Source organism: Odontesthes bonariensis, chromosome 6 (assembly GCF_027942865.1).
Source record: "Odontesthes bonariensis isolate fOdoBon6 chromosome 6, fOdoBon6.hap1, whole genome shotgun sequence".
NCBI lineage: Eukaryota > Metazoa > Chordata > Actinopteri > Atheriniformes > Atherinopsidae > Odontesthes > Odontesthes bonariensis.
In genome coordinates this window covers 22,044,000-22,069,311 of record NC_134511.1, presented here as the reverse complement: position 1 = coordinate 22,069,311, position 25,312 = coordinate 22,044,000, and the positions used below count along the sequence as shown (strand labels likewise).

General features: G+C 40.5%; 1 protein-coding gene across 2 annotated transcripts; it reads right to left on the bottom strand.

Moving 5' to 3' along the window:
• Positions 1 to 406: 406 nt before the first annotated feature.
• kntc1 (kinetochore associated 1) lies at positions 407 to 25,007 on the bottom strand. Of its 2 annotated transcripts, none has more exons than XR_012769924.1 (62): positions 24,939 to 25,007; positions 24,543 to 24,689; positions 24,182 to 24,302; positions 23,173 to 23,288; positions 22,902 to 22,980; positions 22,722 to 22,799; positions 22,587 to 22,621; positions 22,391 to 22,501; positions 21,794 to 21,887; positions 21,598 to 21,650; positions 21,391 to 21,503; positions 21,223 to 21,277; positions 21,034 to 21,132; positions 20,884 to 20,927; positions 20,718 to 20,780; positions 20,560 to 20,635; positions 20,217 to 20,342; positions 19,918 to 20,084; positions 19,683 to 19,794; positions 19,397 to 19,540; positions 19,258 to 19,314; positions 18,849 to 18,923; positions 18,612 to 18,731; positions 18,074 to 18,217; positions 17,879 to 17,974; positions 17,652 to 17,755; positions 17,443 to 17,545; positions 17,220 to 17,354; positions 16,999 to 17,118; positions 15,905 to 15,977; positions 15,281 to 15,348; positions 14,899 to 15,200; positions 14,593 to 14,765; positions 14,123 to 14,223; positions 13,789 to 13,933; positions 13,320 to 13,376; positions 13,056 to 13,219; positions 12,833 to 12,937; positions 12,612 to 12,740; positions 12,155 to 12,271; positions 11,943 to 12,052; positions 11,596 to 11,812; positions 11,042 to 11,131; positions 10,783 to 10,948; positions 10,573 to 10,631; positions 10,255 to 10,471; positions 10,101 to 10,174; positions 9,760 to 9,970; positions 9,407 to 9,519; positions 9,192 to 9,247; positions 8,927 to 9,005; positions 8,703 to 8,827; positions 8,474 to 8,609; positions 8,268 to 8,363; positions 8,078 to 8,134; positions 7,780 to 7,834; positions 7,113 to 7,176; positions 6,600 to 6,729; positions 6,426 to 6,515; positions 5,567 to 5,721; positions 1,908 to 2,006; positions 407 to 612 (listed from the first exon to the last, which is right to left on the bottom strand). XR_012769924.1 is itself a non-coding variant. In XM_075467903.1 (62 exons), exons 2-62 carry the CDS (start codon positions 24,678 to 24,680, stop codon positions 577 to 579), a joined length of 6,651 nt encoding a protein of 2,216 aa, XP_075324018.1. In that variant the 5' UTR covers positions 24,681 to 24,689; positions 24,939 to 25,007; the 3' UTR covers positions 407 to 576. The 2 variants fall into 2 exon arrangements, 1 of the variants encoding a protein (XP_075324018.1); XM_075467903.1 differs by having other exon boundaries at positions 1,908 to 2,010.
• Between the last annotated feature and the right edge of the window lie 305 nt (positions 25,008 to 25,312).

Sequence of the window (25,312 nt, the reverse complement as noted above, 5' to 3'; positions counted from 1 at the left end):
TCCCTTCCACCTACTTTTCAATAAGGGCCACTAGCACCCAAAGAACCTAAAAGGAAAAATTGGAATAATGACGTCACCTGTCAAGTTTACTCCACCTCCTCTGCTAAGCCTCGACCTCTGAGCCCCGCCTGCTCGCATCCAAAGTTCGCAGCATTTTCTCAGAGAGGTGTTGAAGCAGGGCTGAGAGAAAGGCCACTGAGTTTACACCAACAGGTATTTAGACAAAAGCCCGTCTCATACATCTCAATAAGACCTCAGAATATCGTGTTAAATTGTAAAAAAAAATATGATGATATGACACCTTTAAAATGATTTACTCTCTATCTTCGGCTATTTCTTATATAGTAAGCTAGTGAATAATCAAACCTGGAAATAAAAAAAAAAGCTGGTATGTATACCTCCCAGCAATACAGTTTTTTTAAAGAATTCATCGACACATTTTTTAATATTGAAAAGGATTTAATCGCATATTAAATGAGCAAAGACAAAGATAAATGTTACGTGCAACTATTGCATCCAAGCCCAAGGCAGAGCGAGAGAAACTGTGTGAATACAACCAAAGGAAATAGTGCTGCTTCATCCCGACACTCCATTTTGTACATTAAGAAATTCCTAAAAAAAAAAAAAAGGTACAATTAGAAGTCATATGTTATATTTCTATCAAAAATGGTAACCCAAGAAAAATCAAAAAGGTGAGCAATTCAAACTCATAAAATATGTATAGGGCTCTCAAGTTTTCAAGAGAGAGAGAGAGAGGGGGGGTTTGGTCCCTTGCAGTATCCCATCGCCTTAAACTAGCTACTTAAAGAACAAAGAAATTGTTTTATATATACCAAAAATCACAAATCTTCACTTTTACACTAAATTCTGCTATATTTTAAAATAAATTGTTTTAGGTATGCAAAGTCTTAACAAACAAAAAAAACAGACAAATTAAATTAAGAAAAACAAACATAACCCCAAATGGGCCCCTTGAGCAGTGATGGTTATTCTGTCCCTCTCTGTGTTTTTGTTTATGAGTGTTGTAAGTGTTTGTGGTAGATTTTGATGCTTGATGACTGATATTGGGGGCTCCCATTTAAAGCACAGTGGCTCAATGTCAGCCATTTTCACAGTCATGATGGATGACAGAGTTCCATTCAGAGCCAACGTGTTCCTGGTCTTGGTTTTATTGAGCCCCACCATGGAAAAAACCCTCTCTGCATCAGCATTTCAGTGTGGCAGAAATAATACCAGTTTGGCAATTGTAGATAGCCTTATTGGGAATCTGCTCATACCAGTCACCTTTGAAAAAAATTAACCACGGAAGCCTAATTACACTCCTACATATTTTTTATTTTTCATTAAGTTGCTCATGTCAAAGGGTGTGTGCTGAATATTTAGGTCTACTACTCTAACAAACACTTTAATAGGCAGGTATTGGTCTTTTACAAAGAGTAGGAAAACTATAGTGACTAATAAAAGATTCAAATAAATGAAGATATGACCTGCTGATGATCCTGACGGTTCTCTTTCACCTCCAGCTCGTCTACAACTTCTGCACACGTGCTTGCAGCTGAAAGCTATTTCAGACCTCACCCGGCAACAAGAAATTCTGTTTTCTGATTGGCTGAGAAATTCTATTTTGTGATTTGCCGATGGGTTGCTATCAAGACAGCTGTACCAGAGCTATTTCTGAGCTGTACAGCGCACAGTAACCTGCCAGTGACTCGTTTATAGTATAGGCCATTAGTATTTCTGTGCGACAAAGTTGATCATTTCTCAGCGTGAGAAATGGCATGTGTGGCGTGTGAACTTGTTGAAATGCGTGTGTTTCGCGCTCATTGCGTGAGACTTGAGAGCCCTGCATGTTCATAACACAAAATAACGTTTTACTGTCGTCAGCCACAATGTTGATTATATTCTACCTTCACGCAGCCCTTCGACGGTGAGCCGTTTGCTCGTGTTTTCCCACGCTGATGTGCTCTGTGCTTCAGGTACTCGCTAGCCAGTGAGTCAGCGTCATCCTGACTGAGGAGAAGATTGAAGAAAATCGATGCATATTTTTGTTTATGTTTGAAAATGTACATGTGAAGTAAGTTTACATTAAAAGCTGTGTTTTACTTTTTAACTGTCAGTCCTACAAGCAGCAGCTACAGTAGACTCGAGGTAAACAAGTCAAATCTGAAGTCATGCCCTCTACAACCCAAATTAATTACCAAGTTTAAGATTTGTAATCAGCTCACTGACTCAAGTTTGATTGCTGGATATCATCTTTTCAATAAGATATTGTATCAGCTATTTTCAGATCAGGGTTACTCATCAGTCCCAGACCCAAGATTAGTTTGAGCTCTTTTGAATATCTGATTCTCAGTTTTTCCCACGCAAAGTGGAAATCCCAGAAACCTCTTGTGTTTGTTGTTGTGTATCGTCCACCTGGCCCTTATTCTGAGTTTCTGTCTGAATTCTCAGAGTTTTTATCCCAGTTAGTGCTGAGTACAGATAAAGTCATTGTAGTGGGTGACTTTAATATTCATGTAGATGTTGAAAATGACAGCCTGAATATGAACTTTAATTCTATATTGGACTCTATTGGATTTTCTCAGAGTGTACACAGACCGACTCACTGCCTTAATCACACCCTTGATCTTGTTCTGACTTATGGCATTGAGAGTGAACAGTTAACAGTGTTCCCTCATAACCCTGTCTTATCTGACCATTTTCTGATAACCTTTGAGTTTACATTACTTGACTATACAGTTTCTGAGAAGAAATTTACGTATAGAAGGTGTCTATCAGAGGATGCTGTAACCAGATTTAAAGAATTAATTCCATCATCCTTTTCTTCACTGCCATGTGCAGATATGACAGAGGACGACTACATAAACTTTACTCCAGCAGCACTTGACTCTCTTGTTGACAGCACTATAGTTTCAATGCGTACAGCACTGGACAATGTTGCCCCTCTGAAAAGGAAGATAATCAGTCAGAAGAGGCTGGCTCCTTGGTATAATTCACAGCTGCGTGCTTTAAAGCAGACTGCAAGAAAGCTGGAGAGACAGTGGCGTTCCTCTAATTTAGAAGAGTCTCAGTTAGTCTGGAAAGATAGTTTAACAATGTATAAGAAAGCCCTTCGTAAAGCTAGAACTGCTTATTATTCATCATTGATAGAAGAGAATAAGAATAATCCCAGGTTTCTTTTCAGCACTGTAGCCAGTCTGACTAAGAGTCCGAGCTCTGCTGAGCCAGTTATTCCTTTAACTCTCAGCAGTGATGATTTCATGAGCTTCTTTATTAATAAAATTGTTTCTATCAGAGAGAAGATTGATGGAGTCCTTCCCACTATTATTAGTGATGTATCATCAAGTACAGCAGCTTTAGAAGTATCTTTAGAACCTGATTTGTATTTAGATGGCTTCTGCCCAGTTGATCTCTCTGAACTAACAACAGCAATAGTCTCTTCTAAACCATCAACTTGTGTTTTAGACCCAATCCCAACCAAACTGTTCAAGGAGGTTTTCCCATTAATTGACACTTCCATATTGGATTTGATCAATCTGTCTTTGTTGACAGGATATGTACCTCAGACTTTTAAGGTTGCTGTAATTAAACCTTTACTTAAAAAACCTACTCTTGATTCAGAAGTGTTGGCTCATTATAGACCTATATCCAATCTCCCTTTTATGTCTAAAGTTCTTGAAAAAATAGTTGCAGCTCAGCTTTGTGATCATTTACACAGAAATAATCTGTTTGAAGAGTTTCAGTCAGGATTCAGAGTGCATCATAGCACAGAAACTGCACTGCTGAAAGTTACCAATGATCTCCTCTTAGCCTCTGATAGCGGACTTGTGTCTGTGCTTGTCCTGTTGGATCTCAGTGCTGCATTTGATACGGTCGATCACAGTATCTTATTACACAGACTTGAACATGTTATTGGGATTAAAGGAACTGCATTAGGCTGGTTTAAATCATATTTATCTGATAGATTTCAGTTTGTTCTTGTAAATGAAGAATCTTCCTCACACACCAGAGTAAGTCATGGAGTTCCTCAGGGTTCTGTGCTTGGACCGATTCTTTTTACTTTATACATGCTTCCATTAGGTAACATTATTAGACAGCATGGCATAAATTTCCATTGCTATGCTGATGATACTCAGCTGTACTTATCTATAAAACCAGATGAAACCAATAGGTTGGTCAGACTACAAGCATGTCTTAAAGACATAAAGACCTGGATGACTCAGAACTGTCTGCTGCTAAATTCAGACAAAACTGAAGTCGTTATCTTTGGACCTGAGCGTTTCAGGGAGAAATTGTCTAGCTATATAGTTACTCTAGATGGTATTTCCTTGGCTTCTAGTTCTACAGTGAGGAACCTTGGAGTTATTTTTGACCAGAACTTATCATTTGACTCGCATATAAAACAGGTTTCTAGGACTGCCTTCTTTCATCTTCGTAATATTGTTAAAATCAGGAACATCCTGTCTCAGAGTGATGCAGAAAAACTAATTCATGCATTTGTTACTTCAAGATTGGACTACTGTAATTCTTTATTATTGGGCTGTCCCACATATTCTCTGAAAAGCCTTCAGCTGATCCAAAATGCTGCAGCCAGAGTTCTGATGAGAACTAACAGGAGAGATCATATTTCTCCAGTTTTAGCTTCTCTTCATTGGCTCCCTGTTAAATTCAGAATAGAATTTAAGATTCTTCTCCTTACATATAAAACTCTTAATGACCGAGCTCCATCATATCTTAAAGATCTCATTGTAAGATATTTTCCTAACAGAGCACTTCGTTCCCAAACTGCAGGTTTACTTGAGGTTCCCAGAGTTTCTAAAAGTAGAATGGGAGGCAGAGCCTTCAGTTATCAGGCCCCTCTATTGTGGAATAAGCTGCCAGTAAATGTCCGGGAAGCAGACACCCTTTCCACTTTTAAGACCAGGCTTAAAACTTTCCTTTTTGATAAAGCTTATAGTTAGGGATGGCTCAGGTGATCCTGAAACATCCCATAGTTAAGCTGCTATAGGCCTAGACTGCTGGGGGGCCTCATCTGACACACCTTTCCTCACTTTACTCTCTTTATGTATATGTGATATTATTATGGTCATTAACTCGTGTTTCCCTGTTCCAACAGATATCCTGAATGGTGTTACAGTGCCGCCGTCGCGGTGGCCCCCCCCCCTTTCTGTCTTCTCAAACCCCAGCTGGTCGAGGCGGATGGCCACCCTTCCTGAGTCTGGTTCTGCCAGAGGTTTCTTCCTGTTAAAAGGGAGTCGTTTCTCTCCACAGTCGCCTCAGGCACGCTCAGGACGGGAGATTGGACCGAAAAACAAAAAGTTTTCAGTGCAATCTGTTGGTTTTCTTAGCTAGGAAATTGTTTTTGAATTGGCTCTATATGAACGAATTATGATTATTATTAATTAATTGAATTCCAATTGGCTTGAATTGGACTTACTATCTAAGTGCCTTGAGATGACATTTGTTGTATTTGGCGCTATATAAATAAAAATGAATTGAATTGAATTGAATATCAAACAGGCCCTGATTTTTAGATTTCTATACATGTCTCATCTAATACACCTACCAGTTCTGGCTGATCAGGTAATCCACCAAGTCTTTCACCTGGTTCGGTTGGCCATTTGACACAACAAGCTGCTTCAGATGATGAAAGTGTTTAGTCTCCATCAGTTTCTGGTGCAGTCCATTTTGGCTAATAAATGTCAATACGGTCTCCCTGATCTGAGGAGTCATAAACGGAATAGATAACAAAATGAACAATACACATGTTTTAGTGCAGAATACATCCGTTTTGTCTACATTTGTGCTTATAGCAAAACAGCACATCAGTCCATTTTCACTGGCACACGTTTACAGATTTGATAACTGAACTTGCAAAGGTTGCTATCGATAACATCTTGGCAACAACAGAGAACACATAAAATAATTTCATCCGGTTTAACACCTTAAGTGAAACTATGACTATAACCTGATACTGCAGTGCAGACATAAATATACATACATGTGTGCTTTGCAAGATATTTGAAGTGAGCTTCTGTTAAACAACAGGTCACACTGTACGTTAACCTTTTTTAATGGAAAGAAGTGATAAAGTTTCATTCATATTCAGCAGAGACATGACTTGTTGGGTTCAAGCGGCAGATATGTCGCTCCCGGAAGGTGAGAAGCCGAAATTAGGAAATTAACAACTCATTTTGTACCAGTACAGAAGGTTTAATATCATCCAGTTTCAGTGCCTTAAATTTGTGAATTCATGAATGATACTTATGTGCTTGCATTGCTGTCCTATTTTCTCAACATGGTCAGAAATGCAATAAATATTGTTTTAATGAAAAATATTTGTTGTCCCAATGAAAAGAGGCTGGGACAGACCAAATGATTGTGGGAGAAAGATTTTAAATCAAGTCGAAAAAAGGATATCTGACCTGCGAAGGGACCCCTGCCAGTTCTCCGGTGTTCATAAGTTCTTCCACCTGCTCAAGCACAGCGACCGGGTTACAGACAGAGAGAAAACCCTAGAAAACAGGAAAAAAAGACAGAGTTCTTGTTAGAGTTTGAGCCTGAAACTAACATTTCTTATGTGACATGGAGGCACTTACCTGAATCTGCTGCTCCTTCTTACTGGCACAGGGAATAAGAAGGAGTGTTCCCAGGGCAAAGGCGGGCAGGTTAAACTGAGCAAAGCGGTTTGCGATTCCTATCAAGTCCAGATTCAATAGGAAAGGACACCTTTGGGGGAAGGGAATAACATATGGGTTTCAAACACAGATGCTGAGCTTTAGTTTGAAGTTATTCGCATTCAAATTTGAGGATGTTTAAAAGGATTACAGCTCTCTGTCATGCAGAACTCTGTTTTTCTTCAGACGGATAAACAGACATGGACAAAATAATCATTTTGGAGCCATCCTCAGTCGTCTTATCATTATCTTAATCATGGATAATAATGTGGCTACTTCCTTGTTCACTATTTAACGTTAATGTTTTAGTAAACAGCCAAAGGGGATAAAAAAAAAAAGATTCTCTTTGTGTCCTGATATTTCTGGGCTTAACTGAATAGTCCAAATACGCTCTGGGAGCAGCGGCCCTTTAAAATCCCCTTCGGTAAGACGTACTTGAGCAGGAGAACAAAGGTCCTGTAGAGTGTTGCTTGCTGGTCTGGGCTCAGAGGAACTGAAGCTGTCATAAAGAAAACACATTAAACAGTTGAGAATATCAAAAAGAAATGCTTGCCATTGCAAATATCTTTAAAGGGAACCACAAGAGGCTTTATAAAAAGCACTAACTGACAAAGATTACTTCTGCACATAAGTACACAACACACCTGCTCTTTGTGGTTGCATACAAAACCAAAATATGCTAAACCCATGCAGTTTGGTTTCAACAGATCAGCCGATTCACAGCACTTTTATTCCCAGAAGAGACAGAAAAAATTTGATGCACACGTGGAAGCACATGAGAACACAATTTGTTCAGTTTTCTTTAGCCTGCACGTATGGACAAAGGCACATTTTTGACATTCAGAAAGTCAATATTTCAATAATTTGCACCAATGAAACCATCTATGGAATATGAGCAACATTATGCCATCCCATGCCGCTGTTCTGCTGGAAATGTAATTCATATTACAGCAGAAAAATTGGGGAGAATTGTATAAACTGTATTAGTTATTCTACCAGGGCATCGTAAGATACACATTGGTCAGCAGTGGGATGACAAAAAAAAAAAAAAAAACGCGTTTTGAATCAATTAAACAGTATTTAACTACTATAAACCTTGTACCTGAGACAAAAGGTGCCAGTATCGTACTCCTCCAAGTCCTGGAGAAACTTGAAATCTAAAAATAAAATGCATAAATGAGGAAACAATATAGTTATAATGTATACAATAATATATCTATGTTTATGTATATTAATGTATAACAATAGTCTGTCATTGCTGTGACTGATTCATCTTTGTCATGTTGCTGCAGTAAGTCTAGGTGATGTCAGGAGTGTTTTTCCTATTCTGGGCTCAACACTTTCTTCAACAGGATGTCGGTCAGCTTTGTGTTTAATCAAGTGATTAACAGCAACATTACCTCCCATAAAACCGGAACAGCCACTATTGCTTCAAGCACCCTCTGTAGGTGGCTGATCTGCAGAGGTGAAAAACACACAACTATATTCATCTCAGGACACTAACAGCCTGTAGCTCAGAATGTTTAACATTTAATCATAAAAAACCCCCATAAAAACGGTCCAGGGAAATTTTGGTGCATGGTGGCTCACCAGGTTGAAGCCAAGCAGCTTCTGAAGCAGACTGTTCCACAGCTGAGGGTCGTACACCTCGTACTCCAAGCACAGGTCTGCCACCAGACGCACGGCCTGAGACAACAAAGGCTTCTTCACTTTTTCTGCATGGCTGTGTTTAACATTTCTAATCTAGTGAGGCTGAAGTGAAGTAACTTTGCTGGATTAGTTCTGTTCGAATGTACCTGCGGCTCATGACTATGGTTCTTCCACAGCCCTTTTACCAAGCCCTCTTTGGGACTACTGAGGAAGGACTGCACCGTGTAGGGGATGTTTAACGCCTCCAGTCGAGAAACAAAGATGTAGCACTTCAGATAGTATCTGCATGCGAATATAAAATAGTAGAAGATTGATGACACATCTTATTGCGTTAACTGAAACATGCAGTGTTTAAACATTTTCATGGCCTCTTACAGAAGTTTGGTTCTTGGGATCTGAATCTGGGCCTCCAGCGTTGCTGCGTCAGCGAGGCGGACAAGACAAAGAAGCGCTCGAGTCCGATGGCAGAAGGTTAGGCGGGGTCCAGATGAGCTGAGGGGCTACAGAAAGGAATCCAAAAGAAAAAAAAAAAAAAAAACTGGCATCAGTCACCCTCTTGAGGAAACTTTACTGACCCACGCATGTTTCTTTAAACGCACCCAGGTTTCAGCAGACAGAATAGGACTCAGAAGACGGACTGCCTCATCCATTGGACAGGACTGCAGTATGTACACCACTCTAGGAGCATCAAACAGAGAAACCAGCATATTAATGGTCAGTAACTGATTAGCAACTGACAATGACATAACATATACAGTAAAAGCTCATTGGTTCCTTTCAGTACATATTGTTTATGAAGAAAAAAATGAATAAACTAAAGTTATTTAGATGCAAAATGCTGAAATATGTGACTGTAATAACTACCTCATTAAGTCTGGGTCCTCCTCGATGTTGGTGACACAGTCTTGATTCCCCATTTCCTTTATTAAAGAAAAAATATATATATTTTCACAATAACACAATAGACTGAGTGCAACGACTTTGAAAAAACAAACAAAAACAACAACAAACCACAGAACAGACCAATTCAAATGGAGTTAATAGAAACTGATAATTGAACTAAAAAAGGGCCGACAAACCTTGGCCAAAGCTGGACCGGTTTTGCAGATCCATTTCTCCAACAGCATGTTCCGAATCTTCATAAGATCCACACTGTTGATCGTGGCTATTTCCTTAACCGCGGCATGTATATCTGAGACACATTTTAAAAAGAAAAGTGAAAACAATAAATAAATAGATGAAGGTAAAAATAATCCATCTCCAGAAGTAAAACTACAGCAGCAGGGGACACCATGATGGGTTCCAAAACCATCTGCATCCTCTAAACTAACAGCGACACTGATGTTATCATGAAGTCAAACCTGATCTCAAACTTAAGAGTTGAATCATTAATATCACTATTAACTATTAATTACTATTAAAGCATTCTCACCGGGATAAGTTTGACCTGCCGACTCTCTGTAACGCTGCTCCACGCTGCTGTGCTCGTACAGAGCCACGATGAGCCTGGCTGGCAACCCGGTCAGTTTCAGGTGCTCTGGGCTGCTCAGCTGGTTGCTTATCAGCATATTCTCCGTGGCGGTACGCTGAAACTGTAGCTTTAGCTTTGACCGAAAGGTCTCCCCTTGGGCCCGTGCAGTCTCCTGCTTGGCAGCAGAGGGAGGAAAAAGAAGTAGAAAGCAAAGCATTGCGTGAAAAGCGTTACAGACAGAAGTTTGAAACATTTTAAGTCTAAACATGTAAATATCTGCAGGTGAAAACAGAAACACAGACCTCGAGGTTCGGATCTTTAAGCCATTCGTCTCCAAGAGCCAAACTGAACCTAAGTGACTGTGTTTTCACGTAGCCTGTAAGGAGCAGGAAACAACTAAGTGCATGTAGCGGTATTAGAGGTATACCACACGAGAGGTTAATGTGCAGCTCAAACCTGCTGGAAGCTCCTGGGTTATCTTGTGGGCCGTGGCAGCAGCCCACTCAGGGTTCTGGATGCACTGGATGTACTTCATCATGGTCTTGGCCACCTTAAAAGCCTCTTTATTGTAGCCATGACCCTGACCCCTTTTCCTTTTCTCCAAGAGTAAAGGCTTCATCTTTTTCTCAAGCACATGGTTTGCAGCTGACATGTACAATTTGTCAAGGCTCAGCTAGAAATGGACGAGAGAGAGTTTGATTAATTTAAACAGCCAAACTCAGTTGGGTATCTGAAAAAAAGATAAAGCTTACATTTCAGATCAGCGTGCCTTACCTTCATAAGTTTGCTAATCAGAAGCAGCGTGGGGAACGTCTCCTCACTCAGCTCGGGCGCTGAAATATTCATGAAACCCACCATTTAAACAAACGCTATCAAACAGCTTATTTTGAGATTAGACCTGAAAGCAGGACTGAACTGTTGAAACTTAAATAAAATGGAAGCTTTTAAACTCAGTGTTAATGGAAGCTCAAGCGTTCAACTCACAGACAATCTTCCAGTAATGTTTGCTCTGCAACAGCAGGTGGAAGGGAAGTCTACTGTTGGACAGAGGGTTTGGAAGCAGGCCATTTTCGAGCAGATACGTGTTCTCCACGTCCGTGGCAGGAGAGACTCGTTTGTAGGACTTCAGATGCTGAAGGAGGCCCATTGCCTGAGGATTCAAATAAAACATTTCAGTCTGCACAATGAATTTCTGTGGAAAGTAATTACCGAGTTCAGAAAATATGCCGGTGTGCATTTTTACCTGACTCACGGACAAGGTGGTCACATTCTCATCTGCAGCCTGGATGATCTTCAGCACAACTTCGATTCTCTCGTAGTTGTAAGGGCTGAGCTGTTGGAGAAGCGGATTTTAAAGATTAAATGAGAAGCCGACCTTTGGTCGACTGGAACAGAAAAACGCAACAACAAACAGATGATAAAAAGCGCTGCAGCACTGCTGTTCACTGTACTTTACTGTGAAGGTATTCGGGCAGTGCAATTTGAAAATTAGATTTACATTAAGTCATTTTGCCTTTTTTTTTTTTTTTAAATCCAGAGTGACTTACGGGAGCGGATAAGTTTCAGCACAATTAGAAAGACTAGTGTAAGTAAAAACAACTACCTCACTTTAAAAGGATCGAGTATGAGTAAAGAGGTGTAAGTTTTTGTCCGTAAAGTTTGGGCAGTAAAAGACTGTCACACTCCAAAACTGGTTGCAGTCTGGAGCCTTAAAACAACAAAACCGTTCAGTAAAAAATGTTAAGATAGTTCATGTGTTTATGAGTTCAGAAAGTTCAGTTTCATTCTTCTTCATACCTTAAATATGGCAGCGCAGAGACTGTCGGTGAGCTCGCTGGTGCTGTGTAACATTGGGATAACCTGCAGGACCCGTTCCAGTGCGGTGACATGACACAGAGGCTGCGCCTCTTCCTGGCCTGAGCCAGGGACGCCTGCGCCGTCTTCGTCCTCTTGGAGCAGCAGTAAGGTGGTGATGTACTGATTGACCACGCTGTCACGGTCTAGACCATATGTACTGCAGCAGGGCAAAAGGTCACCTTTTTATTCATTTATTTTTTTAAGCACAGTCTACACCCGCTGACCCAACACAATTTTTTTTTATTTCTCTCACTGATGGAAAAAAAGTGATGATGAGAGTGTCTGACCTGCAGTACTGGAGAATAATGTCCGGGGTGATCTTCCTGTTCTTCACCAAAACAGGGATCAGACTACTTTTCAACTCAGGTCGCTGCCGGAACACCGGCTGAATCGATATCTGAGACAGAGGAGGGGAAGACATTGTACCGACAGTAATTCCACAAGAAGCTGTTTATACGGAGCAATATGTCTTCACACCTGAGGCTAAATGCTGCATTACCTCTAATTTGCCAAGCTTGATGCCCCACTCGGCATCAGTTATGACAGAGAAAAACTTCCTTTGTTCCTTCGGCTCATTATACAAGCTGCAGAGATTTGACCCAATCTTCGCCACAGCCTGAAACGATCAACACACAGGGACTTATTTTCTTGGAAATACCACAAAAAGAAATGTGAATGTGCAGGTTTATCTGCTTCATTTATTATATTATATAATAATATAGCTTATTTTGTGATTGTGACTGTAAAATACTATTCAGAGAGATAAATCACAGAGAAAATAAATCAGTTGAGACCAAAAAGTCTGCAATCACCTGCTAATTCAACAAGCTTCACAGCTCAGAATAAGACAACTGTTTCCATTTTTAGTATTTTCTCTCCTGTGTAGCCTCTTCTTTTTTACTCCCATCATTAAAATGACAAAAAAAATAAACAACAACTGATATAGTTCTGCCTACCAAAATTTTGTCATAGTTTTGCCACGTGTTGTCAATAACTTTCCACAGTGTTTTGAAGACTTCTTCTTTAGAGAGGAGCGTACAGAGACCAATAGCCAAATCACAATCGACCACCCTCCAGTTGAACACCTGCAACAAAAAGAACAAGTGATTAAGTCAATTTGAAAGTCATGAAAACGTCTCCTGCCACCTTTGAATGACACCAGACGTGGCACACTCACTTTGTTCAACAGGGCCACAGCCACGGCATTCAGAGTGGACGTCGTTGTCTTTCGGAGATCGTTCAGGCACACATTGTACTTCTTAAGCTCTTCTGTATCATAAAGCTGAGAGATGGTGATGGTTTAGAGCGTTGTTTTCAGCACAAACATTACAATGACTTTAGCCTAGTGTCCAAGGCAAAACTACAAAAGTGCAATTTTGCTGTAGATGTCTTGGTCCTACCTGCACACTTAGCTTTATGTCCATAACATTAGAAGTGACGTGCTGCAAGCAGCTGCCGTACGAGTTGACCAGCACTCTGAGGGCCAACTCCAGCTGACTGCACTCCTGCAGCATTTGCAACATATTGCCAAGGGGGCTGAGAAGGGTCCGCAGGTAGTTTGAACCTACATAATGACCACGTGAGACAAAAGGTAAACTTTTAAAATTACAGTCTAAAAGAAAAGAAAAAAAAATGGTTAAGGATGCATCTAACTAAATACCTACCGTCTTCAAACGAGCAGTGTGGCAGACAGGAGCAGTCCAGCGGATACAGCTTGGTGTCTGCAAGAAGGGTAATACATGATCAAAGTAGCTGAAGACACAAGTTAGCGGCAGTCTGCGTTGAGTGGGGAAATCCGTAATAAAATATATGTGAAGTGGTGATCTTCTCTTTGGTGTGTGCTTCTGTTAATAGTCTGTCATAATAAATATTCAGAAAGCAGTGACTATTCTTGAAATGTTTGCTCAAAAGAAAAGTTAGAAGATTCATTCTGTTTTTGTGTTAAGATTGGCACGGCGGCCAAAAAGATCTCTGGCTCCATAAACTAGCTCACTCCAACCGTTCGCTGTCGGCTATGATTTGCAAACTAAACTAAGGGGAGATTTCAGCATATATCCAAAGAGGATTCAAACACATCAATTCTCGCTCAATCTTGGCTCTTGCAGTATGACATGTTAAATCAAAGCATCTTACCCTGAGAAATAGGCAGCATGCAGTTGGAAATTTCATACTGCACAGGGAGCACGGACACTGGATCCAGTACAATGCAATCCTCATTAAAAACGTCTTGAAAACTCCACTGAGAATAGGGATCTTGTTCCGCCTCCAAAGTCAAATCCTATGACAATGCGCCATTAAAACGCAAGTTAATCTCAGGCACTCTGTTAATCTTTTTAATAGTTTTTGATTGTCTCTTACTTAAATGTAACTGCACCAACTTAAAAAGGCTTAAAAAGGCTGAATTACCACAAACCAGAAGAAATAAAGTCAATTAAGTGTGAGTCTATGGAAATTATAAGATACTGACCTTGGTAATGAAGCCATAATCATCTGATAGCTGACACTGATGATACACATCCATAGCTATCCGTGTGCACTTGCAAAGTTCCAGGCAGTCAAGGAGCAGATCTGTAACAATATTGTGTGTTTAGAGATTAATTGGATGAAGAGGAGCAGCAACACTGGAACCAAACAGGGAACCACTCAGTCTAAACAGTCCGAGTGAAAGTGTTGTTTCTCTTTCTAATTTTCTGAACACACTCAGTATCTTCAAACAAACTACATAAACTATTGCAGAAATATTGTTGTAAAAAAAAATGTCTTCCCTATTTTTTAAGACAAATTTGTAGTCTTGTTTTTTTATGTTCACATCTGACTATCACAGCAGAATTTCAGCAAATGAACAAAGAAAAGAGGCATTTCCTTTTGTGGCTGAATTCTAATTGCAGTGCTAATTTTCTTCCTTGAATATTAGTGATGTTTCCAAGTGGTTCTCACCTGAGTGACACACAGTGATGGCCTGACAGGCCAGATCGTGGATGACTGCCGGCAGGTCCATGTCATCAGGAAGCACCATGGGCACATCTGCCTCCAGCATCTGGCATAATGTCTTGGCAGCAGTGAACAAAACCTTCCCCGTGCTGCTGTTGCAGTGGTGCTCGTACAGCTCGCTGATGAAGTAGAACCAAATTAAACCTCAACTCTAAGTAATGTAAAATGTGGCTGTTTCAGCCTTAACGATAAGCTTCTTCAGTTTTTTTTTTTTAATCTCCGGATTCATACAGAGCATCAAACAGTGCAAACCTGAAAATCTTGAGGGCCTTGTCCACCTTCCCCACTCTCAGAGCTCGCAGGCCCAAGTCAGACCAGAGCTCCTGTTCGGGGCGCTGCAGCTGCCTTCCGAGTCGACGTAAGCCAGCTTCGGTGGAGATGGTCTTGGTCTTGCCATCGGGATCATTAGCCACAACTGGAGTTGTCAAAGCTTTGCCCTTAGATGAATGGCGAGCTCGAGTGTTTTCGTAGGCCGTGATGTGACGCTCCTGGATCTGTTTTCGGATGTTGGGATCCTCATAGTTGGAAGGGGTGAAGAAAACATCAAAGTCCTCCTGAAGAAGCAAATAGAAAAGCTGCAGGTTAAACGACCAAGACCTTTAAAAAAAAAAAAAATGTTTTAAATCAGGCTCACCTGCAAGTGGGCAATCGCCCTAAACATGACCAGGTTGCTCTCGCACTCCATGCATTTCAGCGCATCGTCTGCAAAAGAGAAATAACACCTGGTATCACTCTGGGAAATTCAGGTCTGCGTTTATGACATTTATTTCCATAACCTTGTGTGGGCAATTGATGTGGGAGCTGTTTGCAACTTTAAACATTTAAATTTCAGGATGACCGTATTGTAGTCCAACCAATATTAGACTGGTCACCAACTGCAACACTGGTACCACTGTGAACAAATAAAGACCCCAAACAGAATGGATGGAGGTCAAAACGTGTGGATTTTGGCCTTCAGCTGTCATAATGAGCAACCAGAGGACACTGCATGGTAGAAGAACTGCAGCTGCGTGTTGTCTAATTTCCTGAGGGTTTTATCATAAAAGAGTTTACATACGTCGTTGTCATGCACAAGTTTATTAGATCCATGCTGCACAGCGCTGCTTGTACTGGACTTAGAAAACTGCTGAAATCTCAAAGTCTGCAGGCAACTCGGAACTCGGTGATTAAGTAAAGGAAACCTGAGCGAGCAAAGTTGCAAGCTGATGGGAATTTGACACGAGAAGAGTAACTCAATCAGTGTGGAGCAAATACTTACGTTTTTGGATTATGTGTAGGTATTTAAGCACCTCCACCATCACCTGAGCTACGACCATCTGGTGTTTCTTGTGCTATTAAAGACACGCCAGAAAAAAAGTTGAGATAAACAAAATAACAGAATCATCTTATGGCTCCACTACTCTTTCTGATCAGGACTGGAGGTGACAATAGAGAATATCAAGGTAACATCACATCATATTCAATTTTGAGTCAAATTTTGAAACTTTCTTTTGTATGTAGAGGCCTTGAACACCAACGTTAAGGACCATGTTTTAATGAACAAACTGTATGACAGACCTGATTGTGACAGATAAGATCATAGCAAATCTTTATGATCAATATGGAGACTGATAAAACTCAAGGGATATGACTCGATAAAAGAAGCACATAGCTAAATGTTCCAGGAAGTTTTATAATTGGTTTAATTTATTAAAATGGGCCAAATAAATGGGGTATAATCTGTAGGCATCAGATTCTGGCACACAGTAAAAAGTGCTGAACTGCTTATCGGCTTCTGGAGGGTGAGAGCTCTTGAAGTCACGGAAAGTTCATCCATGCAGTCCAAAAATGTAGTTTCAAGCGTGCAGGAATGAGAGTGAAGGTGGTCCATCAGTAATCCAGTCGAGCATAAGAATCTATGTTTATCTTACTCCTCTGCACTGTGATGCAGTTTATCCTGTTGTGGTTCTTTTTCTCTCTTCTTCATCATCTCTTCCCTTCTCATCATATCTGATCAACTTTATAGCTAAAGAAAACAAAATGTAACCAGGTGGCAATGGTTGCAGCCCAAGATAATGGACAGGAAATCCTATCTTTACACATTCATGTCACAATGTGCAACATGGAATGACGCACTTTCACACTATAGACTGACGAGCACTTTTGGATTCATAGATAATCAACTATCGGAGAAAGTAGTTTAAATCCTAATTATCAGCTCAAATGGATCAAAACCAATGAAGAAGTGCCACGTTGACCTGCATTTAGTGCTTGGCAAGAACCTATAATTACTAAATCCACTTTCAAACATAATATTTCAGTGTCCTTGATATTACTGCTTTAAAAGAACGATCTAATCTTTTATGTCCTCACCACATCGGAGATGTGGCGTTTGTCCTCCAGCTGCAGCCGAGCCCATGATGTGAGACGTTCGATCACACGCTCTGCCTCTGCAGAAGACAGCTTCTTCAGGACATTTAAGGTCTCCTCAGTCTGAAAAGCAGAATAAGAAGCATCCTTTAAACAGCCGAGGAAAAGATGCTCGAATAATAACAATAACTTGTGAAGAAAAACCATCGTGTGGTTTAACTTACCCTGGCGTGGCCTATCAGCTGGATGAGATAGAGGTAATTTATATGAGATGTTGGCAGTTTGTACGCCTCAGCTAATGTCAGGGAGTCCTCTAAAGACATGGGCAAGTCTTGTTTTAAGATGTATCTGATCAGTGTCTGGGGAACAAATTTGTGAATGGATGTTATTTTATTGGCAGGTGTAACAGAAACCATGTGTCAAATAAAAACATCAAGTCAAGATTACCATGACTTGAGTGCTGTTAGAGAGGTTGAAATTGCGGATGCCATAGTTTCTGAGAAGTTTCCTAATCTCCATCAGGCGGTAGCTCTCCTTCAAAAGCTCTTGTCTAAAAAAAAAAAAAAAAAAAAACGTAAAGCAGGCAGAACATAGTCATACTGTTGATTTAAGCTAAAGCTAATAACTATTTATAAGCCGGGATAATAGAATCATACTTTGGCCCTTCCATCTCTAGGTACTGCTGAACAAGTTTTTCCACCACATCACTCCAGGGCACCACAGCTTTCTGCATGATCTCCAGCACAGCATCCACCATCAGCTGACAGACGAGAAAGGTGAAATTTTAAGACTTTTTTTTTTCAACGTTTGGGTGCTATTAAGGCAGCAAACAAACCTTTAGCATGTTGTGACCTGTGAATAGAACGGTGCTGAATGAACTTACATCGGTGTCAGTCATGCAGCCAAGCACAGCCACTGCTTTAGCCTCCCACTCTGTGAAGAGTGTTGTGATCTGAGAACTGCAGCGCTCCAGCAGATCCTAGTGCAGGTCAGATTGAAATGAGGAACACGGGCATTGTCTGGTATGAGGAGAACTAACCCGAGAGTCCCAGTGTGTGCAACTGTAGAGGGGTTTTACCTTGATATACTGTAGCAGCAACTCATCAAAAGGAATGTTGTGCTCCTCAGTGTATGGGAGGATGCTGTTTTCCACTGTAGCAGCGATCAACTCTGGGGCTGGAACTTTGTCCAGCATGAAGAACGCTACACTCAACACATTTCCCTTAAAAAAAAGAAAGAATCATTCACAAACATGCCTCTATATGCATATATATAAATGATGGACAAAATGAAACCTATAAAATATGATGTCATTCAGTGCAAAATATTAAACTCTGTGTATTAAAAGGTTCAATTAAATCAATTTAACAATTAACAAATTTAATTAAAATTTTGATCCTGTACACTTCATGTTAAACAATGGAAATATCTCCACACGCCCCATTAGCTTCTGTTCTGTGTGCCTGCGCCCTCGATAGAGGTGAGAGCTGCTCTAAACTCTGCTTTTTTAAAACATTTTTTTAGCCACATCTCACAAATTTAGCAAATGAACCATTTTCTAGTTAACCATGAGCTAGATAAAACACTTTTAGTAAGCTACGGTGAAAATGACAAACCTTCTCAAAGACTGAAAGGGAAAGTCTGCAGTTGTATTTTCGGTTCAGGTCCAACAGCTGACGGAGGTTGGACACCAGGGCCTTGAGGTTATCCACCTCCTTTGCTCCGTTATCGTCATCCTTCGAGAAGATGGTAATCATTTGTGAACCACAAACCACGATGGGAATTAAGCTGCAGTTTATTCCACAAAAATCGGTCATTTTTGTGAAGGAAGCGCAAAGAAAAATATATCTTACGACAGATTTCATCCAGGTCCATAAGCATGGCAGTCCAAGCACTGCCAAGGCCAGCCCGTTTTCAGGCCAAGAACCCTGACAAAACAAATTACATTCATGTTGTTAGTTGGGTGTCCGTTCAACATCCAAGCAATCTTTTGAAAACCTCCACAATAGAAATGTGAGTAAGACAAGTTCCCATGATAAGGTTTGAAACTAAAAGACTCAGCTGCCGTCAAGAATTCCTCGACACAGACAAAAACCGCCCCGAGCGCATTTATACATGGAGATCTTTTCTTTGTCATACCTTCTCAAAATAAGACACAAACATCTATGGAAACCTGGTCATTGCTTAAAATAAGTCTTTTCTGTACATTTCATTGTTTAGATAGTAAATGTGCACAGCTCATTCAACGTGGGTGTTCTTTACCTTCTCAGTGAGCTCCAAATTCCTTGCCTTCTGCTCAAACCATTTTGCCAGGATTCTCTGTGGGTACATGAAAAAGTATTTACCAAAGACGCCGCCAAACCGAGGACACGACAGAACTTTAAGCACGAATTAAACCCACCTGTCCTCTCGGGAGCACTTTCCTCACAAAAGGAACAAAGACGGTCCTAAACCAAGGACAGAGGTCTTTGGATGGCACATCCTCAGGGATGGCACTAAGGATCGCTTCAAGACTGCTTTCATCAAACTCCACAGCAATCTGTCCCTGTCAAAAAAAACCATCACATCCGACTGTGACACCGTTTCAACACAAACGTATTGTTTCATGGTTGTTGTTGACTTCAGAGTTTAAGTTATTAGTATATGCGAAGCATCTGAACAAGTGTTCCGATTGAATCATTTGTTACCTCATGTCTGAGCCAAAGGAGTTGCGCACCCTTCAAGTCTCCCTCTCTTATATGGGTTAGTATGTCTCCGAGACTGTCGGTGTTGTTCAGAAACTCAATCCAGGCAATTCCACTGTGGGTGACAAAGCAAGTACGTAACTAAAAATACCTTATTGCAACAAACAAACCCGCAAAAGGGAAAGATGTGCTGTGTAATAAAATAACACAGAACTGGACAGTAGAACGTTGAGTTTACTTGAAATTTTCCAAGCCGTGCAAGCTGCAGAATGTTGCGAGCCTGGCCAAGGCCTCCTGGATCTGTAATGAAGAGTATCGCGTGGCAGCGTGGTTTAGCATCTTCTCCGCCGTCTCAAAGGTTGGCCACGGAGCCTTGAGGCAATATTCCACCACATACTGCTCATCCTACAAAAAGTTTAGCTCCTGTTAGTACGAAGCTGGCACACAATCGTAATTTACATTTTCCAAAAGAGTTTTGACCCAATCGTTTTCAAAAGGTCAATCGCGTTTAGACAAAATGAGCACCGGAACACTTACTGTGATCTTCATCAGGTTGGTCTTGGCCTCTTCTACGAGTTCAGACCACACATCCTGTCCGTAGCCACCCACCGATGCAGAGGCCAGCTGCTCCAGCACAAAGTCGAGCTTCACCTTGTAGACAAGCTGAACAAAATTGAGATGGTTAGTTCTGTCTAGGCTCAATTAGGGAAGCAAATGATCCCCAGCCACACCACTACATTTTCTTCTAAATCCATTGTGCACTGAGCCAGCTGGGACAAGCTCCTGCCATCTGCAACACTAAGCAAGACAGAACAGGTACAGAGGATGGACGATACCCATATTTTTTACTTTTCTTAATAAAACAACCAAAAACACTTACCTCTAAATCGAGCTCAAATGTGATGGCAAACTTTTCAGCCTCTTCAAACCTGTGTTTGTGAAGAAGTCTGCTGAGTCTGAAAAAAGTCAACAAAGCAAAATTATAACAGAGTCGAAATGATGGTTTATGTAGAAATGTATCAAATGAAAAGCAGGTACCTGTTCTCAGGCAAAGCCTCTGTGAAGCACCTGACAACAACAGAAGCTACGGGCTCTCCTCGACTATTTCAAGAGAGGGTTAGAAAAAACAGGGCTTAATATCTGAACATATAAGTGCAGCACAGGCTGAGAGTCAGAGAAACAGTCATAGAAAAACTTGTCCCACCTTTCTGGGTTTTCACAAATCCCCTCGACCAAATACATTGTATCCTGGAATTAGAGGAGAGCACTAACTGACTGAGATGTGTGAAATATTAACATCTCGAAACAACTAAAGAAAAACCACGAGACGGTTTAATATGTGTGAATCGTTTACCATGTTCGTTTTCATCTGGACAAGACAGGAGACGGACGAGACATCGAGAGAGTAGCAAACACTCATCGAAGGCAGACTTCTTATTTGCAGTGAGCTGATCTGAAACATAAGAACAAGCACATCGAGTTCAGCAAAGTACTTTGGAGAACTAATTTGTACAAGTTTCATCAAACGAACGCGTGCTGCTACCTGACTGTTGTCTTGCTTTGTCAGTGTAATCATCTTCATGCTGCCCTGGTCTTGCCTGCAACACACAATGTATTTACATTTCCAGCATTGTGGGGAAAAAAAAACAAAAAAAAAAAACACCTCCCTCTATATACCTGCAACTCTAAGTAATAACACATGGACACTTACGCCACCATGGAGGCAGAGCCGCACTCTGTGATAAGTTCAAAGTCGTGAATGGCAAGATCTGGCCAGCAGTGAATCAGAATAAGGAAGTGCAGGTCCCACAGACTCAGAAAGTCCTGAAACAAAGGGGAACAGTTTGGGCCAAGTTCAACTTTAAATACCGCCTGCAACCGTTCATCAAAGAGCTCATGGTGACGGTACTGAACTCACCTCAGTGTCGAGAATATACAAGAGGTTTTCCACCACCACCATCTTCCTCACACCTGCCAAGTGAACATGTAAAGTGCTAATGTGTCTTACAGTACGTCTCTCTTTTATCCACAACTTCATAAACTGTATTTATTGCCTTCTATAACAACGCCCCAAACCAAAACTATGAATCACTTAAGACAAAAAAACATTTTACCTGGAATTAGGCTGTTGTTGATAGACTGAGAAAAGCACATCTTTCCCTGAAGAGGATCCATCTTCCAGTGAGTCACAGCATGTTCTTCATCCCCCTGTCAAATGATAATGTTGTGACAAACTATATAATGTGAGGAGATGTTTTCGCCGTTTGAAACAGAGTAAAAGCTATTCATATGGAGATATAATTTACAATAATATGCTTGAAACTTATCTTGAAGTTGGTCTAAATTGAATATTAGGAATTAAATGTGATCAGCAATACACGAGTGGTAAAAAGATTATCCAACAGCAACTGAAATAATCGAGTCGCAGTGGAAATACAAGCTGTGAATGTTACCGCTTCATTTACAATTCCATTTTTTTGGTATGAATTCTACTTAATCACTGTGAAAATATGTAATTCTGTGGTAAATCAGCTGCAAAACCAGAATAATATGAGCCGTAGCTTAATAAAAGCAATGAGCGTTTGAAATAGAATATTCTGCATATAGATTTCTACATGTCACTCTTTAAATTTACTCTATTCCCATGTAACCAATGAATTTGCATAACAATAAGTCAATTAATCGATAAATGGTTTCTTAAGGACACTGACCCCGATCAGTAGGTGGGTTTCATGGCCCAGATTGAACATCACTGCGGTATTGCAACCCTCCTCATGGTAATCCTTAGTGGAGCAAAAGTCTATCTTCATGAGACTCTGGAGCTGAATTAAAGAAAGCTGTGATTATTTATCTGTTGTTTGAAAAAATGATTTCTGATTGCACAACAAGAAAATTACCATAACTGACCTCTTTCAAAGCTCCCACGTCCATGTTTTCAATTGCTGGTAAAGCAAAAGGGAAGAGACTATTTCAGTTGCTCTAAAGAGTGGTTAATAGTGTGTAAGTGAATGAAATAAAAATTGCACAAAAAGACTTTGATACCTGTCTGGATCTTTGCTAAAGCGAGGTTTGTAATGTGGAAAAAGCCATCCTTTATGAGAAGGAACGCACGGTACAACCCTGTCAACAGAAGCTCAGATTTCAGATGAAAAAAATAATACATAAGAGAAAAGCAACACTGCCTGCCTTCATGTTTTCAGAACATGTGCATAAAAATTTCACCTGAGGATGACTTGTCCTCATCTATGATAAGATAGCGATATGTTTTCTTATCTTCACTGGATGGTTTCTCAACCAAAGCCTGCAAATTCAGAACACAACACAGCACAGTATTAACATAAAACACATTGTACTATTGCTAAAGGTGTTTATCTTATGACTGGTTTAAGTTATAATAATCAGACAGATATGGTGTAAGAGGTCAGAGTCATCCTACTTTCTGTAATACAACTCTAGATTGTCCAAAACTGACAACAGAGGAAGATACTCGTACCCTGGTGAGGAGGATTCTCTTGTGTGGAACGTAGATCAAATGAAGGTTTCCATTTCTTTCACACACCACCAAAAACTGTCCGTCCAGGCAAACATCGATGGCATCCACATCAGTTTCTGAAAAACAAATGTTGCTGTTTTATGTACAGTAGTTACAGGTCAAACTGCACTGCTGAGGACGTAATGAAATCTGACATGTGAAGAAGCCTTTACAGTAACCCATGACTGATTTTGAGCAGAGATTTTGCGAATCTTTCAGCATGACACAAAACAAAAAAAAAAAAAAAAAAAAAAAAATCAATGTGTTGTGTTAACACGTCAGTCCAAAAAAACAAATTGGACGAAATTGCGTTTTGCCAAACTGACCCAACACACCTCAGATAATGCGGTTGGGTATCAAATTACTCTCATTTATATGCTTAATTATAATCAAATTTTGTAAAAAAAAAAAAAAAAAAACAGTACACAGCCACATTCCAGATAGAGCTTCTCTCATTCACATATTTTTCCATTTCTTTAATCAGACGGATAAATACAGACGGAAAATCAGCTAATTAAGACTATGTGTCAACTTGTGGTCACTTGAAGCATTCCAGACTGCCGCCGATAAAATGTAGATTTTTATAACGTTAACGTCATCCGACAAAATCACCGTTCAAGTACCTTTAAGACGTCTGCAGTGAATTTGGCTATACAAACATGTCACATGACCCCCCACAGAGAAAGTAAGAAGCTGGAGAACATCTCAAACGTTTTCTCACAGTTCACAGCATTGCTGCGTCGGACATTTCTCAGTTTAGAACTGAATTGCCCTCCCACGTATATTTCCTTTGATAAGGACAGGGGTTCAGGTAAATGACACGGTGGAGCTGTTGTAGCAATAAAAACTGTGCATGTAACTGTACTGTTTGAACCTGCTGATTTTTGTACAGCCACACAAATTGACAGTAAAAAGAAAGTGTAAAAAAAAAATAAAAATCAAAAGGAAGAATAATTGATTGATGCTTTACCAAAGTGGAGAAGCAGCAGGATGGTTTGATAGCTCTGATCAAACAGGATCACCGTCTTGTCAGCGACAACAATACTCCAGTTTGAACCACTGGAGGACAAGAGCCGGGGATCTGCCTGCACCTGCAAGAGACAGCATATCCAGTATATTGTCTGTCAGTGATGTAATTCAATGTGACAGACTGCACTTAAGGAAAGCCCCACTCATTCGTGAATAACTTGTAAAGATCAGGGGAGCAAAATGATGCTCATTCATGTGGCCCAGAAATCTTGGCTACGCCCCTGGACATAAATGTGTTGGGAATGAATGGAGCAACAGGGATTCAAGAGAGCTTGTGTAATGTAAATACTGACAACGGTTACCTGATTGGTAGAGGAGATTTTGACAAGTGTGTCCACCTGGTACAAACCACTACCATTTTCCTCCCTTGACACACTGTCGAAACGGACAGTGTTTGTATCCTCGTTGGTCAGAAGTTCAACGTCGCTCCACATCGCCATTTTGTGAAGCTGGGTTATATGGGAGATGCAATCATATGATTAGATCGTCTTTTATTACTCTTAATCGTTCTTTATATATTAGCTAAGCCTGCTATCATCAAGTGATCCTGTTGCATGTTAACGCCACCCTGACGCTAAAGCTAGATTCATCAGAAAACCGCTTACAAAAGCAACAAAAGGTAAAATCAACCGCTCACATCTAAGTAGTGGTGCATTGTGTGATAAATATCTAAATAGTAACTTCAAATAAAAGCTCACCAGTTTACAGTCAGAACAGGACGGTAACAACACCCACTGTCAACATATCGGCCGTATTAGCTTTGGAATTTGGCGGGTTGCTGTACGGTTGTTGGGAAAATTAAGTAGACTGCTTCCCTGATTTTTGCCTTCAAGGGGCGGCTTCAATTTCGGGCTGCGAAAAAACTCTGCGTATTGTGTAGGGATCGACAGATATAACCCATTTAACCAGCCTACGGTTTATTGTTACACGTATTTAATCAAAGCCCAGTTATATGGTTGGTGAAACTTGCTTGGGATGGACGCAAGGTAACTATACACAGTGCCTGAAACGCGTGACGCAGGGTTAAAAGATATCAATAGAAAGGGTTATATCCGGAAGATCCCTACAGGTT

What these genes read in the sequence shown, in the direction of transcription:
- kntc1 (XM_075467903.1), bottom strand. Translation starts at nt 24,680, where the DNA reads ATGGCGATGTGGAGCGACGTTGAACTTCTGACCAACGAGGATACAAAC. An exon ending in CTAGAGATGGAAGGGCCAAA is followed by an intron (nt 17,546 to 17,651) that starts GTATGATTCTAT and finishes TTTTTTTTTTAG; the next exon opens with ACAAGAGCTTTTGAAGGAGA. An exon ending in TGGCAGGGGTCCCTTCGCAG is followed by an intron (nt 5,722 to 6,425) that starts GTCAGATATCCT and finishes ATGACTCCTCAG; the next exon opens with ATCAGGGAGACCGTATTGAC.